Source organism: Mesoplodon mirus, assembly GCF_964341445.2.
Source record: "Mesoplodon mirus genome assembly, chromosome: 17".
Classification (NCBI taxonomy): domain Eukaryota; kingdom Metazoa; phylum Chordata; class Mammalia; order Artiodactyla; family Ziphiidae; genus Mesoplodon; species Mesoplodon mirus.
In genome coordinates this window covers 50,076,783-50,097,329 of record NC_138993.1, presented here as the reverse complement: position 1 = coordinate 50,097,329, position 20,547 = coordinate 50,076,783, and the positions used below count along the sequence as shown (strand labels likewise).

The 20,547-nt window shown below is 40.7% G+C and overlaps 1 protein-coding gene across 3 annotated transcripts in view; it reads right to left on the bottom strand.

The window, feature by feature from the left end:
• Nucleotides 1-11,336: 11,336 nt before the first annotated feature.
• Nucleotides 11,337-20,547, bottom strand: part of LOC309792517 (uncharacterized protein) — a 210,971-nt gene continuing 201,760 nt past the window's right edge. For all 3 annotated transcript variants that reach the window (XM_082602189.1, XM_082602190.1, XM_082602191.1), the window contains one exon: nt 11,337-11,779. In XM_082602189.1, the coding sequence (XP_082458315.1) occupies nt 11,566-11,779 (214 nt within the window). In that variant the 3' untranslated portion in view covers nt 11,337-11,565. The remainder of the gene's footprint in view (nt 11,780-20,547) is intronic.

Below are 20,547 nucleotides of genomic sequence, written 5' to 3'. Positions count from 1 at the left end.
AACCACTATGGAGAACAGTAGTTCCTTAAAAAACTAAAAATAGAACTACCATACAACACAGCAATCCCACTACTGGGCATATACCCTGAGAAAACCATAATTCAAAAAGAGTCATGTACCACAATGTTCATTGCAGCTCTATTTACAATATCCAGGACATGGAAGCAACCTAAGTGTCCATCGACAGATGAATGGATAAAGAAGATGTGGCACACATGTACAATGGAATATTACTCAGCCATAAAAGGAAATGAAATTGAGTTATTTGTAGCGAGGTGGATGGACCTAGAGTCTGTCATACAGAGTGAAGTCAGAAAGAGAAAAACAAATACCGTATGCTAACACATATACATGGAATCTAAAAAAAAAAAAAAAAAGGTCATGAAGAACCTAGGGGCAACACAGGAATAAAGGAGCATACGTAGAGAATGAACTTGAGGACACGGGGAGGGGGATGGGTAGGCTGGGATGAAGTGAGACGGTGGCATGGACATATATACAATACTAAGTATAAAACAGATAGCTAGTGGGAAGCAGCCGCAGAGCACAGGGAGATCAGCTCGGTGCTCTGTGACCACCTAGAGGGGTGGGATAGGGAGGGTGGGAGGGAGACGCAAGAGGGAGGAGATACGGGGATATATGTATATGTATAGTTGATTCACTTTGTTATAAAGCAGAAACTAACACACCATTGTAAAGCAATTATACTCCAATAAAGATGTTTAAAAAAAAATAAAAGACTGGCCAGTGTCAAGTAACCTCAATGCAATTTCTATTCCACGTTGCAGACTCAAAAAATGTCTTCCCACCAAATGTTAATATTTTGCTTTCACTGCTATGTTCTCCTATCGTCTCCAATTTCAACAATATGAGTGTTTTGAAAAATCATTGCTGTGTTAGTTCTTAAGTGTTTTAAATTTTCTTGGATCATATTTCAGAAAACCAATATCATGATATCCAGTTATGAGTTTGCAATTGAATGTTCCAGACCACAGCTTTAGAAGCCTGTAACCACCACACAATCATAAACTAACCCACAGTCATGCATGAGGCCATGAGGTTTTTTTCTTATTTCTTGTTTTATTTTAGTTTCAACAATATCCCTCATTTTAATGAGACTTGCAGCCTGTTACAAGCCATCAGAAAAAAAATGTATATATATATTCCTTTTTTCAATGACATTTGGATTTTTTAAAATAAATATCCAGAATAGCTCCAGAGTTTCCAAAAATACTACTTGGGACTTGAATACAAATAAAGTCATATTTTTATTTTACATATTGCATACATTTATTTGACATGACCAGTAGATAAGCAAAATATCACTATGCCTTGATTTTGATAAGCATGACATAAATTTCTTTTTTAATCATAGACTTCTCAGATTAATATTAGAATAGTTGGCATTCCCTGTCACACACATCAACTGACTGTGCAGAAAATATGTCAAGGAGCATTCAGAACACCTGGAAGAAAGCAAACTTAGATTCTAAAAATAGTTACAGGTAATCCACCAAGCGTCATGAAAATACAGTACAGAGTAGCAAGAGGCTGAAGGGATTATGAAAACTGCTGTTTCAATTTATAGATGGCTGAACTGAGGCCCGTTGAACTAGATAACTTGCCCAAGGTCACAGATGACTCTTTAAAATTTCTTGAGTCATATTTCAGAAAACTGATGATGCTGTGACCTTGGACAAGTTATCTAGTTTAATGTCATAAAATAGTATCAGAGGAAAGACTCATATCTAGCAGTCTTGATGCTTAGGAAAAAAACAGCCCTCAAAATTTATTCATATGATGTGAATTATGTTCTATCATTATCTTATTTATGTTCTCAGTTCTGTCTTCTCAATTCATTTTTTTATTCCTAAAAAGTTACAGCAATAGGAATGGCCTTGTGTTGAGCACTACTATGCACCAGGCATTCTATGTACGTTATTTCAATTTTTACTAATATGCTACAAGGTAGACATATCTGTTAATGAAATATAGCCAAACATGAGATATATCAAATTAAGGTCAGAAAAGGAAATGCCATAGTATGAAAAGATTTTCAGTATAATTAAATCTATAAAAGTGTAGAAGTAATGCCAGTCACTGGGTGAATTACAGTTACAGGAAAGAATGTAAATGCTATAAATCTTGAGAAAGGTTTACATAAAGTATAAGAAAGATGAGAAAAAATGGACATGGAAGTGTTTATTGCTTCACCTTTCTTATTTAAGAGAAAATAGAGTTGGATACTTCATATTTGAGAGGCAATAGATCACAATTAATATTGATAAAATAAGAAACAGAAATGTATGTGCATTATTTAAACTCATCTATATTATTCAAAGCCATGCATACTATTCAAAGCAGGGAAGAATAACAGGTGATGGATATGGCGGATTGGCTTGCTCAATAATTATGTATTTTTAAATGCCTCTCTATATTGCTGAGAAAAGACAGATAAAATCTACATTCCCCAGACTTCAATGCACCAGAGTTCCTGATGGGTTTTAAGATCTACCAGACACATGCATTCACTGCAGTTTGAACGTGGATGTGAGACAGAGGCAGGTGGAGTACAAAGCATTCATTTCCTGGTAGAGATCACAGTGGAAGCATAATGGCCCAGGAAAAAGCACCAGCCACAATGGGAATGGCAGTTTTCCTGATGTGACAAACTGAGGGCCATGGTCACATGTGTCCGTTTCAATCGTTTCCTGTAGACGTGACCTCAAGCTTCTCAACCACAGTCATGGCTGAGCAGTGCAAGCCCAGCAGAAAATAACTCTGCCCAGACCCCACTCTTCCAGCCTTTCTGACAATTTCACAAACCACTGAAGTACATGGCTGGTAGTAAATCCTCTTCTGCTTCAACTATCTGCAGTAGTTTTGGCTGTCTGCAGTTGGATTCTCTTCTCTCTCTCTCTTTTTCATTTCTCTCCCGAACCCTCTTCACTTCTCTCTCTCTCATACACAGACACATACACATACATGCATCCCACAGAGCAAAAGACTGGTGCAAAGAAAAATATAAAATGAAATTATGGTATTAAGATTAAGAACAGTAATTATAACAATATAGGCCAATGGGATGAATTCCCCTTGTATCATATTAAATGTTAAAAAATATATTGAAAGAGATGCAAAAAAAACAAGGTGGCTCTAAAAGGATAAAGAGATAACTTGAGAGACACAAACAAAGAGATATCAGGAGTTGATAATATAGATATCAGACACATTTAATTGCAAAATATAAATAAATTAGACAAATAGTGGCACTTCAGAATGATAAAAATCAAATGGCACACTGAATCTTTAAGCATCAGGAAACATAGAACCAAAAATACCAGTACTAAAAATTGCTGTAAGTACAAGAAGAAATTCAGGAACAAAATAGTAACAAGAAATTGAATTTTGCCTCCTTCTAGACCAGGGGTTGGCTAACGTTTTCTGGGGAGGGTCAGATAGTAAATATTTTAGTCTTTGAGGGCCACAGTTTCATCACAAATACATGACTCTGCCAGAGACATCATATAAATAAATAGGTGTGGCTGTGTTTCAATAATACTTTATTTATAAAAACAGGCTGCAAGGGGGTTTGCCCATTGTCTGTAATTTGCCATCTCCTGCTCTAGACCACAAATGATCAACTAAGCAAACAGATAGAAGATCTGAAAATTATAAGGTTAATCTAATTGATATAAATTAATCACAATTCCATATAAACAGAGAATATGTTTTCTTTCAAATTCTGTGGAATAGTTATAAAATTTTACAATGCAGAAGCAGTTGCTACCATTTATCAAGTGCTTTTTATGTGTTTGGCACCAAGAAATTCACATGCATGAACTCATACAATTTCATGAAGCAGATACAATTATTTTTATGCCCATTTTACAGATAAGAAAGCCTAAGGTAGGTTTAAAAAATAATGTTTCTACATTATCTCCCACTACCTCTTTGCTTGCTTTTTATATTCCACCCAAACAAGTTTTCAATACATAGAGGGTTTCTGTCCCCATAACTTTACCCTTGCTGTTCATTCTGCCTACAGTGCCTTTTCCTTGTACTTTCACCATCAACTTTCATCCCTTATTCACGATCCAGCTCAGTGATACCTCTTCTATGAAACTTTCCCTTTTCCTTTTCAAACAAAAACCACCTCTGTCCTCCTCCTACACATTCAGAGGACTTCATTCTTCTCTGGATGTAGTTATATTATCCTCTACATTGTTAGTTATGCACATGTGTTCTTTCTCCTCACTTTTGGAGCAACCGTTAGATATGTGAACTTATTCTAATTATTCTAATTTTTTTTTTTTTTTTTTTTTTTTTTTGCGGTATGCGGGCCTCACTGTTGTGGCCTCTCCCATTGCGGAGCACAGGCTCTGGATGCGCAGGCTCAGTGGCCATGGCTCACGGGCCCAGCCGCTCCGCTGAATGTGGGATCCTCCTGGACCTGGGCACGAACCCGTGTCCCCTACATCGGCAGGCAGACTCTAAACCACTGCGCCCCCAGGGAAGCCCTAATTATTCTAATTTTTAAATCATTCATGTTATAACAGAAATACCATGTGCAACGTAAACATTCATATATAAATTAAATGTACCATGTTGCTTTTCCCCTTTCATAATGAGTTAAGTAGAGTTTATCAACCTTTATTTTATCAGATCATTATCTTAGGGACATTTTCACTCAAAGGTGGGCAAGATCGATATATTTATCAATCAATTGATATATACACATGCATATGAATATGATGGTGTCAGCTGAAAAAAATGCACAATGTGAGAGTTGTGAGTTAAGTTTTATTTGAGGCAAAATGAGGACTATAGCCCGGGAGACAGCATTTCAGAAAGCTCTGAGAAACTGCTCCGAAGAGGTTGGGTGGGGGGAAGGCCAGTGTTATACATGACTTTAGTGAAGGGGGGACGTGCAGTCAAGCACACTTGTTGGCAGAGGCTTGCTGTCAGTCACGAGGAGCAGATGTCACTGTTAATGATTTTAGTGCTTTTCTAGAGATGAGGAGATGCAAGAATTTGGCTCATAAAATCTTCTCCTGAAAATATCTAACTATCTGAAGGCCTGTTCTGCTAGTTTTTCCCAGAGCACAGAGCGCCTCATTCCTGATCTCCACCCTGAACTCCTTTCAGGGGCTGTTGAAAGTCAACAGCTGCAGCGGCTCATGATTTAATCCTTGTAGATGGCAGATGGCAAGTGCCAATTTGGAGTTGGCAATGACAATATTAATACATATATAATTATTAATGTGGCTAAGGATAATATTAAAAATAAGGATAATTATAGCTAAGGATGGTTTTTCCTCCAAGAGTATTTGAATGTTCTATTTCAAGTATCACAATGCCTTCTGAAAGCCCAGTGATTGTTTATGTAATTTTTCACATTGGGAAGAGGAACTATGGTAGAAGAGGGACCCGGGAGCTATAAGTGACTCAGCTAAGTAGTACAAGATAAGACACATGGTTGGGTTGGATTCCCTCTTAGGCCAGAACCTCCTCTGGAAAGTTCTCCCATCAGAGAACCGAGTGTATAACCCCAGAGCATTGACGATCAGAGTAATGAGTTAGTACTGCTCTAACATTTACAAATCATAATAAAATCATAATTCTCCACATAGGTTCTCTGTGATGCAGCCATTCCAACAGATGTGTGAAGCTCTCTGTAAACAATTTTAGCAGTCATGTGTAATCACAATACGTTATGTAACAGATGTGCCCACGAAATTCAATTCGAGGAAAGAGTGAGCACTTACTGAAGTCAGTAGAATAGCCTACGACGGACTCAATGAGAGATTCCTACAAAGCTACCCACAGTTTCTTCAAGAGGAGCTTCCCTCACTATATTTTGTTCTAGACTTATGGTTAAATATAGTTTTTGTTTGTTTTTTTGTTGTTGTTGTTTTGTCTTTTTATTTATTTATTTTTTTTGTGGTACGCGGGCCTCTCACTGTTGTGGCCTCTCCCGTTGTGGAGCACAGGCTCTGGACACGCAGGCTCAGCGGCCATGGCTCACGGGCCCAGCCGCTCCGCGGCATGTGGGATCTTCCCGGACCGGGTCACGAACCTGTGTCCCCTGCATTGGCAGGCGGACTCTCAACCACTGCGCCACCAGGGAAGCCCAAATATAGTTCTTTTTAAAAATTTTTTGATTGAATTTTTATTTTATTCTATTTTTTATTGAAGTTTAGTTCATTTACAACATTGTGTTAGTTTCCGGTGTACAGCAAAGTGATTCAATTATACATACATATATAACTTTCAGATATTTTTTCCCTTACAGGTTGTTCTTTGATGAAAAAAAATAATTAAAATGTTTGCCTTTTGTTTTCTTGTTGGTAGTGGCAGCTAGTGATTCCTGGCTTGCAGGCTGGCCACACTATAGCTTTCAGAATATTCATTTTCTGTTACCATCCCCCATTTGTACTAACCAGTAAGAAATCTTGTAAGGAACACACATTTAAAACTAAAAATAGGGCTTCCCTGGTGGCGCAGTGGTTGAGAGTCCGCCTGCCGATGCAGGGGACGCGGGTTCGTGCCCCGGTCTGGGAGGATCCCGCATGCCACGGAGCGGCTGGGCCCGTGAGCCGTGGCTGCTGAGCCTGCGAGTCCGGAGCCTGTGCTCCGCAGGGGGGAGAGGCCGCAACAGTGAGAGGCCCGCCTACCGCCAAAAAAAAAAAAAGCAAAAACAAAACAAACAAACAAAAAAACTAAAAATAAGAATGCGAGAGAAAACTCCGTACTCCCTATTCTCAAATATGAAAATAAAACCGCTGGTAAATTGCAAGTTGTTCATACAGGCTTTCAAGAACCTCAGTGCTGAAAATGAGCTTTAGTGAGCAGGTCAGAAAAGGTTTACTTTAAATGAAGGGGTTTTGGTGAGTTGTCCTTTTTCTCCTCAAGGCAGAGGCTACCACTTCATAAACATTAGCTCATGACACAGGTTTGATGAAAGAAACCAGTATCTTCCCTGACTTTACAGAGAAAGATGGAGCCCAAGCATTTCTTTTTCACAAGGAAAACTATCTTGACCACACTATGGCCCTAGAGGGAACTGCTATGCTTCTGGATCTATGAAAATAAGACCCAAAAACTTTATGTTTTCTTCTAGAGAGTAACATCTCTGAGGTGGAGACAGATGTAGCCTTTACCCTCAGTCCGACAGTGCGCTGGCAAGAAAATGCTATATAGGCAGTTTTAGAGAGAGGATTGTGCTAAAACATATTTTCGGAGAATCCAATGAGAAGTTGTTAGTAGAAGCCTGTGGATCCAGTGGAGACAAGGACATGATTCTTCTCTGTGTTCTTCATTTGTAAAATAGAGAATAATGAAACAGGAAAGGATTAGGGGTCATACTTGCATGCTGACTCTTGAGTGATGGAGACTTGCTGCTCTGATAGAGTGTGACAAGGGCTCTGGGGCCACCGCCAGCCTCAACAGGAACAGCAAAGCTGCCACTGGAAAAGGAAAGTGAACAGACAGAACAGAACATTCAGCTGCAGGAGTATGGATGAGAGAGAAGGTTGGATGAAGGTTCTGAAGTAAAAGATAGATCTTATCTCAGAACCAAGATATGTAGAAGGAAGCAGAAAGTCATTTCGGGCAGAGAGAATAGCATGTGGGCATGAAAAAGCTGGGTTTTCTGGAAACAGCCAAAAGGGCAACATGGCGAAACACTGGGCGATAGGGGGAGTGGTCTTTCCTTTCCATGAGGCGGGAGAGGTAGGTTGGAGCCAAATGGTGATTCATAGTAAAATCTAAGATTTTCCAAATACTTAATTATATTTACATCAAAGGACATGGATCAGCTCACTTAACTTTCTCAACTTCCATATGAGTTTAGTATTATTGCTATCCCCTTTTTACCGAGGAGAGACTGAAGCACAGAGAGTTGACTACCTTGCCCAGGGTCACTCTTTTAGGAAGGGGCGGGGCCTGGATTCAAACTAGGGTCATCTGGCTCCAGAGCCCTATGTGTCAGCTTCCATGCCACGCTGAATCCCCATCTGATTTCTGCCATCATTCAGCTTCAAAGGAAGTACAGTGTGGAGGAAAGACCATGAACAAGAAGCTAGAATCCTAGCTCATGGCATCGGCTTTTCCAGAACTCAGAGGAGAATTTATGGTCCTCAGTTCCACTGTCTATAAAGTAGAAAGATGCTAAGGCTCTTTCCATTCCAGGTTATACGATCCCGATAGCAAAAGTCTCATTTGTTTTGCCTTTTCTTCCATACATATATTATTATGGCATGAGCTCTAAGTGGCAAATAAGGGGAATTTGCCCTCCCTGCAAAGTGGCCTCCCACACCCTGCCCCCTGGCTCTCTGGGTTTCTTGCTCTGTGGCGATGCCTCAGTCTTTAGGGCCCTCAGGTGATCACAGCTCCACTGACCCCAGTGCTGTTCTGTCCTCTGCTGGAGATAGCTCCAAAGCCCTACCCTCACCTAATGCTCCCTCTAGTCCCTGGACCAGAGCAAGAATCAATCTATGGTTTTTAGGACACCTTACTGATGGTTTAGCGATATGGAGGGTATAACATGGGGAGCAGGCTTCGTGGATGACAGAGCTCCCACCTGGTCCCTCAGCAGACGCTGCATCTTCACTCCAGGTCAGACACTTGTAACCTGCTCCACAGAGGTAACAGTTTCCTCTTACCCTGGTTCCTGGGAATATCTTTTCTTTGGAGCTCCAATATGTAATTTTTTATGATTTTATTCAACATAATGTTTTTCGAGGGAAGCTTCAGCTCAGCCTGCTGTGTTTTGACAACCCCTAAATATGCTTTTAAGTTCAACCCCACACTCTGAACACTGTTTATTGTCATTCAGGGGTTCAGGGGTGAGTAGCTTTATCTTTAACTTCATTTCCAATTCCATGCCTTAAATGCCAATTCCTTCCGCATGGATAAAGTTACTCAAAATCTATTGAAATACCTTAAAATTATATTTGGCAATATTTTTCTTCCCCCCTTCCCCTTAGTTTTGAAAACATTCCTGGCTTAAGATCATCAGAAAAAAAATAACAAGAGAAATGTAAGTGGTTTCTCCAAGTCAACCAGTCATGGTGACTCCAAGTCTTTTCTCATGCCCAGCCCTCTGCAAATCATTGTGTGTCAGTGACATCTGGACCTTTCTGCACAATGCCCAGGCTGGGACACTGTCTTACTGGACCCTAACTGAATCCATCTGGTCAACAGAAATGGGTCAGCCAATGTCCATGAGCTTGGAATATGATTTTTGTGTTGCTGCTTTGAGCTTGGTTTGAAATAAATGATTCATGAGTTGAAAAAATTAATATGCAAGTTAAGCAGGGGTATTCTTTGACCTTGGGCTGAGAGCAGCAGTTTGTGAACATTTTAGCAGTTTTAGCAGAGGAAGAGTGAGAGAAAGGAAATAACTCTGGTGCCAGCTTGCTGAACCTTTCTCTGATTCAAACAAGGGAAACCATCTATTGTGTTGTGCTCTTAGCCCATTGTCAGTGTTCAGAAAACTCAAGCATCTGAGCTCTGTGCAATGCTGAGGGCGAGCAAACCCTCAGAGCTAATATGTATTAAGTAATTGTATTCAATGAATTCTCATTGAATGCCTTTTATGTTCTAGACTCTGCATGTTATCATTCTTGCTGAGGAAACTATGGTAAGAAAAAGAACCATCTTTCCTGCCCTCATGGAGTTGGAGTCCAGCGTGAGAAACAGACATACACAAAATAACCATACAGATGTATAACTTCACTAGGAGTTGATTCATACAATTTGGTGCCTATCAGAGGAAGCTATAATCCTATGTTCAGATCCAAAGAAGACTCTACAATTCTCCAGAGAGAATTCAAATTTATTTTTAAAATCTTAAATTCTGAGTATACAAACACAAATGAAGAAAAAGAGAAAGGCAGAGTGGCACAAAGGTCATTCTATTAGGTGGACTTTTTTTTTTTTTTTTTTTTTTTGCGCTATGTGGGCCTCTCACTGTTGTGGCCTCTCCTGTTGCGGAGCACAGGCTCCGGACGCGCAGGCTCAGCGGCCATGGCTCACGGGCCCAGCTGCTCCGCGGCATGTGGGATCTTCCCGGACCGGGGCACGAACCCGTGTCCCCTGCATCAGCATACAGACTCTCAACCACTGCGCCACCAGGGAAGCCCATAGGTGGATTGGTTTTTAAAGCACATGTACAAAAGATAAAAAGAGAAGTCTGTACCTAAGAACAAGTACGCAGGAGTATTAGGATACTCTGAACTCTGAGGAATGTTAAAACCCAGAATGAATTAAGACTTGAAAAGAATGGCAGAGAACCAAAAAGGTTTTATTTTCACTGTATTTTAGGCAAGAGGAATAAAAAAGGTATAGCTGCAGTGTTTGGAATAGAAGGCCTAATGATATCAGATGCTAAAGAGAAGACAAAACAATTCTACTTTTCTCTGCCTAAGAGAAAAATCTTCAGACTGGAAATGATAAACCAAATAAAACAGAGTGGAGAACAGTTAAATGGCAAGACTATCTAGGTATTTTATATGAATTTATACCAATGGGCCACTTATCTTTCAAACTTTACTGACAATATTAAAGTAACTGTGTCACGTATAAAAATATGAGCAAGTGCTATCCCCATCTGAAAAAGATAAAAGAAAATTTCAGGAAAAATAACTCATTTTAACAACAGGCAAAAGTCTGGAATAGGTTTTCAGTGATCAACCAGACAGACAGTGCGTACTAAAAAAAAGAGTAAATTGGTAATTAAGGGTATTAATACTGGTTTAGAAGGAACAGGTTATGTCAAAACAACCACATTGTTTTTCTTTTTCCACATAGTTATGACACTGGTAAATCAGAGAAAGAGATTAGCAATCTGGTGGGCAGGGCTATGTCTCAGCCTGGCTGTGGCCCGTGGGTCCAGGGACAGATGCCGGGCCTGCTGGTGGCTGGCTTTGGGGCCCGGGAGGTCCGGGCTGGTGCAGACCCAGTGGTGAGTGAGGTTGTGTCCCTACGTGGCTACCTGCTTGGTCTGAGGAGGTCCCTGGACTGGTGCCAACCAGCTGGTGGGCAGGGAAGCCCCCCAGCCCTAATAGGCTAGAGGGAGGACTCCCAAAATGTCATTTGCCAGCACTAGTGCCCTCATGGTTAAACAAGCTCTCCAAAGTGGCTGCCATCAGCATTGATGTTCCCATGGTGAGTCCCAGTTGCCTCCTTCCTTTCCAGGAGGGTCTCCAAGATCAGCAAATGGGTCTGACCCAGGCTCCTTTCAAATCACTGCCTCTGTGCCATGTCTCAGAGCCTTGGAGATTTTGTGTGTACCCTTTAAGAGTGGAATCTCTATTCCCTACAGCCCTGAGTTCTTGTGTATGCAAGCCCTGCTGGCCTTCAAAGCAGATGTTCTGGGCTTTCCTTCCTGGTGCAGAATCTGGATTAGGGAGCTCAATGTGGAGCTCAGACCCCTTGTTTTTGGGGGGAGAACCTCTTCAATTGTGATTATCCTTCCATCTGTGGGTCACTTATTGAGGGTGTGGGTCTTAGCTATACTGCATCCCCGCCCCTCCTACCCATCTTGTTGTGGTTTCTTCTTTATACCCTTAGTTGTGGATAAGCTTTTCTGTTAGTCTTCAGGTTGTTCTCATAGCTGGTTGCTCTGTAAATAGTTGTAGCTTTTGTATACCCATAGGAGGAGGTGAGCGCTGGGTCTCCCTGCTCCATCATTGGCCACTGGATTTGGTTGACTCTCTTGTTCAAGTTTACAGAGCTGGTCAGGAGAAGCAGGGGTCGGAACCAGGACTTCTGTCTGGAATAAATGCATGAATGGTAGAAACTTTCCCTCTCTCTCAATATCACCTTGGAGAGAGACTGAATAATAAAATGTGATTACTATAGGAGTGTACCTTTCTTTTTTTTTTATAAACAATTTCAGCTAGAACAAGCCATATGATAATGAAATATGTCCAGAGTCTGGATTTTGTCTGAGACAAACAGACACCTTCAACAGTTAAGCTCAGTATTTTATAACAATACTTTATTTCCAAGGTTTAAGTGTTCTAAATAAATCTTTTAAGGCATTCAGTCTTTTCCACAGAATGCTGCCCTCAAATATTTAGTTCTTGTTTGTTTCTTTCTTTTCTCTCTGAGGGTTTTCTAGGCTTTTGTCAATTCTGAAATTCAGGTTTAACTTTGCTGATGCTGGCCTGGTGTTATTTTTCTTTCCAATTTGCAAGTGGCAGCTGTGTAATGGTGAGTGTGCCTGCTGACATGCTCCGTTCCTCCTTTACAGCTCTTGTTAGCACGCCAAAAACTATCCATCATTCATACAGAATGATCCCATTACTATACTCTGCCCCCTCTACACACACTTAAAATTAATTGCGTGAGTTATTTTAAGATAACCACAATCATGGACTTGGCATTTATCAAAGTCTTAAGATAAATCTTTTAAGATCTAAATGACATAATCCTTATTACTGTAAGACTTATCGAGGATCCAGTAAAAATATATGACAACATGCTGTATTCACTGTTTAGATCATTAGAACAGGTTTCCAATTATTCTTTTAAATATATTTTTTATTTGATGATTGAAAAAAGATTTTACATTTAGTATTTAACCATCACCTAATGACACTTCCCACTGTAGTAGAGAGGCTAAGACTATAGCCTTTTGTACTCAGGAGATCAGATCTTTGCCCTGCTCAATTAAAAACTGTAGGTCAAGCTTCCTCTTTTTTCCAGGTCTCTATTTTCACCTAACATAGGAGCATTTGGAGAGTGTGTATGAGATAATAAAGCCAAAGGACCCAGTGCCTGCAGTGCTCCAGGTATTTTTTCAACTCATTTTTCCATGTCTATATATCTCTCCCACACCCATGGCATTAGTATCATTTGAGTTCTGTTGATCCTAGAATTTATCTCTCTTGCCTGAGTTCACGATTCACCTATCAACCCCCTACTTGAGATTTCTATTCTGGTTTTGAAGGGACATCTCAAATTAATATTAAAACTGAACTTATTTCAAACCTCCACTTACCGCTGTGAATCCCCCTCCCCCCCAACCTGCTCTCTAACTTACATCTTCATCTCTGCAAATAACATCATTCACCACTGCTTAGGATCCACCCCTACAAATTATCCATTATTCCTCTTTTCCCTTCTGCCCCTCATTTAATTCCCTAGTATAGCCTACGGGCACTGCCTCTAATATATCCCTCATTCTGACCACTTCCTATTTTTCTGTTGTCTTCCACAGCTGCAACATCCACATAATCATTCTCCCCATCCCCGCACAGGAGAAAACAGAAGAAACCTGCAATGTCATTAAGCCGAAGCACAGAGAACAGTCAGCTCATTGTTGTGGCTTAGGCCAGTGAGTCTCAACGTGAGAAATGCTATATTTAAAGGTCTGGACCTAGGTATCACCATCTCCTGGTCACTGATAAGAAATGCAAATTCCAACCCCAGAACTACTGAGAGACTCTGAGGATAGGGACCAGCAGTCTGAGTTCTAATAAACCTTGCAGGTAATTCAGATGCAGGGTCCAGTTTGAGAACAGCCAGCTTAGGCTTAGCTCAGCACAGTAGACGGGTCCCACTACCATCGCAGAACAATGCCACAGACGACGTGACCATCCCAGAGCCAGTGCAGTCTCAGTGCAATAGAAGGTGCAATACAGGGAAGGCCCTGCCACAGAGCACCTGCCCAGCCCTCTGTCCTATGTGGTATAGCCTCAGAGCTAGCACCCAGGCCACAGGGACAGAGACCACAGAAAGGGGCAGTGCCCTGTCTGGGGACACAGTGAGCATCAGCTTCTCACTCTGTGTCATTAACAATTCCAAGGGAAAAGGAAACTGGCAGGTTGGGAGACAGTCATGTGTAGAAACAGTAATGACATGCAATTCTCAGTTCTTGGCACTGAAGAAAATAGTTGGCAGGGTTGACAGCTGCCTCAGGAACAATTCTTTTTTTTTTTTTTTTTTTTTGCAGTACGCGGGCCTCTCACTGTTGTGGCCTCTCCTGTTGCGGAGCACAGGCTCCGGACGCACAGGCTCAGCGGCCATGGCTCACGGGCCCAGCCGCTCCGCAGCATGTGGGATCTTCCCAGACCGGGGCATGAACTCGTGTCCCCTGCATCGGCAGGCAGACTCTCAACCACCGCGCCACCAGGGAAGCCCAGAAATAATTCTTGAACCCCACAGGAACCCCACTGGAGACAAAATTGTGTTGGGGAAGTCAAGAGTTTCACCAATTACACTAGTTGAGTTTGAAAGAGCAAAAAGTTATTTACCTAAGGAAATGGCTTTCAGTGTTTCCCAAGTGCCCCATATATTCTAGGTCAAGCATCCGCAACCCTCTTCCCATTACTCCTTGACTATTTCCCTTTCCTCTCCATTCTCCCCTTTGCTTCATTGCTCTTTGTCCGTCTCTCCGCCATCCTTCTCTCTGGATGTTATGAAGTCAAAGACCATGCAAAGAAAATAAACATTTGGTATTATATGATTCTGTTTCATGTTGCTAGGAGACGGTCCCCAAACCTCCTTTCCTTGAAGGGTCTCAGGTGGTCTTACAACAGCATGACAAGCAGATACCAGTGTTGCTTATAAACTTGATCTGTCATCAAGGTGAGATTTTTTTGTCTAGGCCAACAAAACAATTTATTGAAGGTTCTACCACATCCTCAGCTGTTTTCTTGGATAGAGAGGGAACACCAAGAGTTGAAAGGGAAAGTTATTCTTGATATTAAAGAGATGGGGGTGACCTCATGGTATCCCTGAAATCGCACGGTTCATTTCCTGTACATTTAATGGGAGAATGTTTAATCTTTTCCTCCTTCCTTCCTTTCCTTTTCTTTTCTTTTTACTTTTCTTTCCTTGTCTTCCTTCCTTCCTTCCTTCTCTTCCTCTGGTAAGGACATTTCCAGTTGATTTTTTCAATGTGCCTTCTATCCTCAGACTTATTGCACAGTCTATTGCAATTGTCCAGAAGCAGCCTGAAGGTGCTCTAAAGGTGCCTCCATTTGACCTCACACATAACGTGGTTATCCCCTGATTCTATCACTCCCCCACTAGACTCTTTCAGGAAAAGGACCAAGGCTTGTTTGTCTTTGAATCTGTAGCCCAGTTCCTGGAAAAGAGTAAATGGTCAATAAAATTTTGAACTTAACTAAACTTAGAGGCAGTTGTTTATAAATTCCAAAAGTAGCTGATTGCTCAGAGGCAGGCTATTTGACTTTGTCCCCATTTTGTACCTTCTTCTCTAGACTGGCTGACATCCACCCTACTCAACAAATATCATGCTCATTCTCACTTCCTGACTTTCCCATATTTTTATGCCTATGGAAGAGATTGTGCAAAGCATTTTATAATTAATTTGATAGTCAAATTTATGCAAAGAAGAAAAACTTTACATATGTACTTAAATTTAAGGTAATCTATACAATCTTTTTACCATTTGAATTTCTTACAACAAAATCAGTAAGATCATGGTAAAGAGATAAATTTTCACATTGATTATATTTTATTAAAATTAAGCCCCTATTGCAAAAATAATATGGTGTATTATTTATCTGTTTTTTGCATTGTGAATTACTCAAAACTTTGCCGATTAACACAATAAGCATTTGTTATTTCACACATGTTATTTCTGAGAGTAAGGGAGGGGCTTAGATGAGTGTTTCTGGCTCAGGGTCTCACACGAAGTTTCAGTCAAGATGGTGGCCAAGACTGCAGTCACCTGAAGGTTTGACTGATGCTGAAGGATTTACTTCCCCAGAGTTCTCCCTTACTGTGGCTGGAGGCCTCACTCTTTGCTGGCTATTGGCAGGAGGCCTAAGTTTCCAATCACGTATATCTCTCCACAGGACTGCTTGAGTGTCCTCATGACATGGCAACTGACTTTCCTCAGAGTAAGTGAACCAAGAGAGACAGACAAAATGACAAAGGAAAAGCCACGATGCTTTTTATGATCTGGTCTTGAAAACCACACTGTCACTTTTGCCACATTTTATTCAATAGATGTGAGTCACCAAGTACAGCCCACTCAAGGTAGGATAATTAGGTTCCACCTATTGAAAGGAGGAGTATCTAAGAATTCACATATTTTAAATTGGTTTACAACTTTACCTGAACAAACAGCTCTTTTAAAAGAAACATTCTAACAAATATAGTTTCTTATAAGAATTGTTTACAGTCTCAAAGTCACAAGTCAACAGATGGCAGAAAGAGTACAACACACATTTTTGAATAATATACTTGCTGTACTTGGTGATCAGTCTTAGCCAGAAACCTAACTCTATTATGACAAGATTCAAAGTAGTATCGATTTAACTTAAATGTATGGTAACTGGTATGTAAACAAGTGAAAGGGCAAGAAAAAAGTTGATGAGTATCTTACACAGTGCATTTGAGTGATAGAAATGAGTGTCTGAAGCAGTGAGCTGAGAGAAAGAGGATTGATGAGCAGAAGTGAAATCAGGGAATTAGAAGTGAGTCAGATGATACAATCTTGCCAGTTAGGGAAGGACATTAGATTTTACTTTGCATGTAGTAGAAAGCTATTGAAAAGTTTGGGGCAGGGGAACAACCGAATCTACGGTATTTTTTAAAAGATCGCTCTGGATGCTATGTAGAAAGTTGACTGTAGTGGTGTAAATGCTGAAGCAGGCAGACAGGTTAGGAGACGATTGCAAACGTCAGGCTTGGAGCAGAGTGCTAGTGTAGTAGGTGCTGGTGTAGCTAGCCCACATCTGGCAACATTTTGAAAGTAGAGCCAACAGAATTTGTTGATGGATTGGATGTGACTTATGGGAGAAAAAGAGGATGTTTTTGACACAGAGACTGGAAGATTGGTGATACCATTTCCTGACATGGGAAAAACTATGGGCAAATCAGGTTTGAATAGAAAAGGCAAGGGTTTGTTAAGAATGTGTTAGATTTGAGGTGCATAACAGAAATGTGATCAGTCAGGATAAGCTAGGTTAAGATGCAGAACGAACAATCCCCAAATATCATTGGGTTAAAAAATATAGATTTATTTCTTAATCTTGCTTCAAGTCCAGCAAGGGTCAACAGCAGTGCTGCCTACTTCAGTCACTCAGAGAGCCAATCTAATGGAAGATTTTCTAGACACATACTTCCCCTGATAGAGAGCATGAGAGCAAAGGGAATATGGCTACTGTGCTCTGGCTCTTTAAGGCTTCTCTTATAAATGACCTAAAACACTGCCTGCTCACTTTCACTGGGGAAAAAATGCAGATGGCTAGCTACAAGAGGAGGAAGTTTCAGAGAAATGCAGTTCTACCATGTAGCAAAAGTGATTATTTATGAATAACCCTAACAACCTCCACAATATCTAAGTGGAAATGCTGAGTAAGCTAATGGATACTTGAGTTGGGAATCAAGGAAAGAGGTTAGGCTGGTAATACATATATTTGTGATTGGTCAGCATGTGGATGGTATTTAAACCTATGGGACTAGGCGACACCACCAAAGCAGTGAGACACTAGGATTGAGACACCAGGATTGAGACACCTCAATATCTAGAAGTAGGAAGAGGAAGTTGGGTGAGGCGTGAGGTGGGAAAAAAAAAAACAAGAATGAGTGTTCAGTTGTAAATGAAGAAAACTTTCTAGATTTGTTTGAAAGAGAAGACAGAACATTTTGTCTGGTAGTGTTTATTTTCTTCCTGCAGTAAGAAACAAAGTTACCAGCTCAGAATTAGAAGGAGGGGAATGTGGTGAAGATTAAAGGGGGGAGAAAAGGTATGCCCTATTGATCTAGAAGAGTGGGAGAGTGCATATCATGGGGAAATAGAGGAGAATTTTTAGGTAACACTGGGATCTACTTGAAGTCAGTCAGAATAGTCGATTTAAAGATCTGTCAGAATAGTTGTGTGATTTTTTTTCTCACCACAGTTACCTGCTCAGGTGCAGGTGCAGATTAGATGAGAGACCATATTTAACTGGGTGGCGTTTGCCAGTCCACAGGGGAGAAGGAGTTGGGATACATATGAGATGTGATTGCCTGACTGTGGGACTTCAACTAGATAAGCAGGGAACCGAAAATATCAGAGGGATGAGGAGTAGTGAAAAGTCACGTGGGATCAATAGTTTGCAGAAAAGTCCTAAGGGCTTTGAGAAATCATAGGAGGTGGGGCTGTAAAGAAATAAAGCTAAAAGGATGAGAGGCATTTGTTAAAGCTTGGTAAGCTTTAGGCTGATCATGGGAGCAGATGTCTCAGAATGGAGGACAAGATTTGGAGGAAAAAGTCAAGGATCTGGAGGCCAGTGTATTGGAGGAATCATTAGTTTGGATGTCAAAATCCCAAAATTAAATTTTGATAGTGAGGATGTCAATGTTGGGAGAGAGGGGAATATTGACAAAAGCACTAACAGTTCAGTGGGTCTCCTCCTTAGTCACACAGAGAGTGGTGTCTGGACCAGTGGAGAGTTGTTCTCTTTTAAAGGAGAATGGTAACATAGAGTGAGAGCAAGGACAGAGTATTCATCGTAACACTCGTGCTGATGAGGCACCTGTGAGACCTCCAGATGGAGATGTCTAGTAGGAAGTTGGATAAACAATACTGGAGTTCAGAAGAGATAATTACAATGGAGTCATATATTTGAAGATTCACAGCATAGAGACAGTTGTTGCAGTTAGGAGAACAAACAAGGTCAACATGGAAAAATATACAGACCTGGAGAGAAAAGAACCAAGGGAAGAATGCTGAAAGACAAGAACATTTAAATGATAATCAAAGGAAGAGAAAAAACTCGGAAAAATGAAGTAGGAGAAGTATCAGAAGAGTTTGATTTCAAAATCTGGCTCTTTACTCAATGATACAAAACTAAAAGGCTAAGGTGAATGTGAGAGGAAGTCTTAAAAATGTAAGTGAAAAGAAACTTGTTTTAAGTACTTAGGAGTGGGCTTCCCTGGTGGTGCAGTGGTTAAGAATCTGCCTGCCAATGCAGGGGACACAGGTTCGAGCCCTGGGCCGGGAAGATCCCACATGCCATGGAGCAACTAAGCCCGTGCATCACAACTACTGAGCCTGCACTCTAGAGCCCATGAGCCACAACTACTGAGCCCATGAGCCACAACTACTGAAGCCTGTGTGTCTAGAGCCCGGGCTCCACAACAAGAGAAGCCACCGCAGTGAGAAGCCCACGCATCACAACAAAGAGTAGCCCCTGCTCGCCGCAACTAGAGAAAGCTCGTGCACAGCAACAAAGACCCAACACAGCCAATAAATAAGTAAAATAAAATAAATAATTTTTTTAAAAAAGCTTTTTAAGTACTTAGGAGTAACTAATATATATATGGATAATTAGAAGAAGTCACCATCTCCATTTTTTCCTAACCTTTCCTTAGCAAAAGTTAAATTATCATTCTATGTTAAATGTGAGATGAGGCTGGACTCGCTGCATTGTTTTAGCTGTGGCTTGTTCCACTAAGGGACCAGGTGGATTTCTGGATCATCTGGAAATGCTGAGCTGAACTCTGTCAGACCATATCACTTTAGCAAACAGTGATGCCACGATCTGTATCAGAGGATTTCTCTTCAGTGTGTTACCTTAAGAATCTTGCAAAAGGATTCTGAAATGTCAGCATTATTGTTTACATATGATAGAGTGCCATAGGAATTCATTCTTTGCTGTATTTCTTAGTTCACAAAGAAAAGTAATTTAACATGCCATAACGTATTTTGAGCTATGGATTAAAACCTGATAAGATTCAGTTTCAGGTTATGCATACTGATCTTTGGATATGGAATATTCTGGGGAAGCTCTGAAGATAATGAAGGTTAATAGGCAAAGCCAGCCTGTTTGGGGCCTGTAAGCACCATCTCTCTCAGTTTAATAGTTTATTTTAAATTCTCACATATTTCATGTTTATGAAAACTGTTCTCTTGGAACTCCTATTAAAAGGTACTATTAGGATATATAAACAAATATGGTTTTAATTTGCAGTCAACCCTAAAGTATCTGGAAAAATCCTGTGAATTCTCCAGCAAGTCCCTAGACAACCAAATTAGCTCAAGTTAGGACAATAAACATACTAAATTTACCCTTAAACCTAAAGTAAATTTAAACAAAACATAGCCTGCAAATTCGTTATGTCATTACCATTGATAAAAAGTGTACCATAGGGCCTCCCTGGTGGCGCAGTGGTTGAGAGTCCGCCTGCCGATGCAGGGGATACGGGTTCGTGCCCCGGTCTGGGAGGATCCCATATGCCGCGGAGCGGCTGGGCCCGTGAGCCATGGCCGCTGGGCCTGCGCATCCGGAGCCTATGCTCCGCAACGGGGGAGGCCACAACAGTGAGAGGCCCGCATACCGCAAAAAAAAAAAAAAAAAAAAAAGTGTACCATAGGATAACATTCTTAATGCAAGATTAATAGCAAACATTAAAGTGTTAATATTAGTCAACAGATACACACGTAACAACAATTTAAGAAGTTAGTGGCATTTATAATCAATACATATGATATGTTTTAAAGTAGTACAATAACTGATTCACTTTGTTATAAAGCAGAAACTAATAAAATAAAATAAAATAAAGTAGTACAGC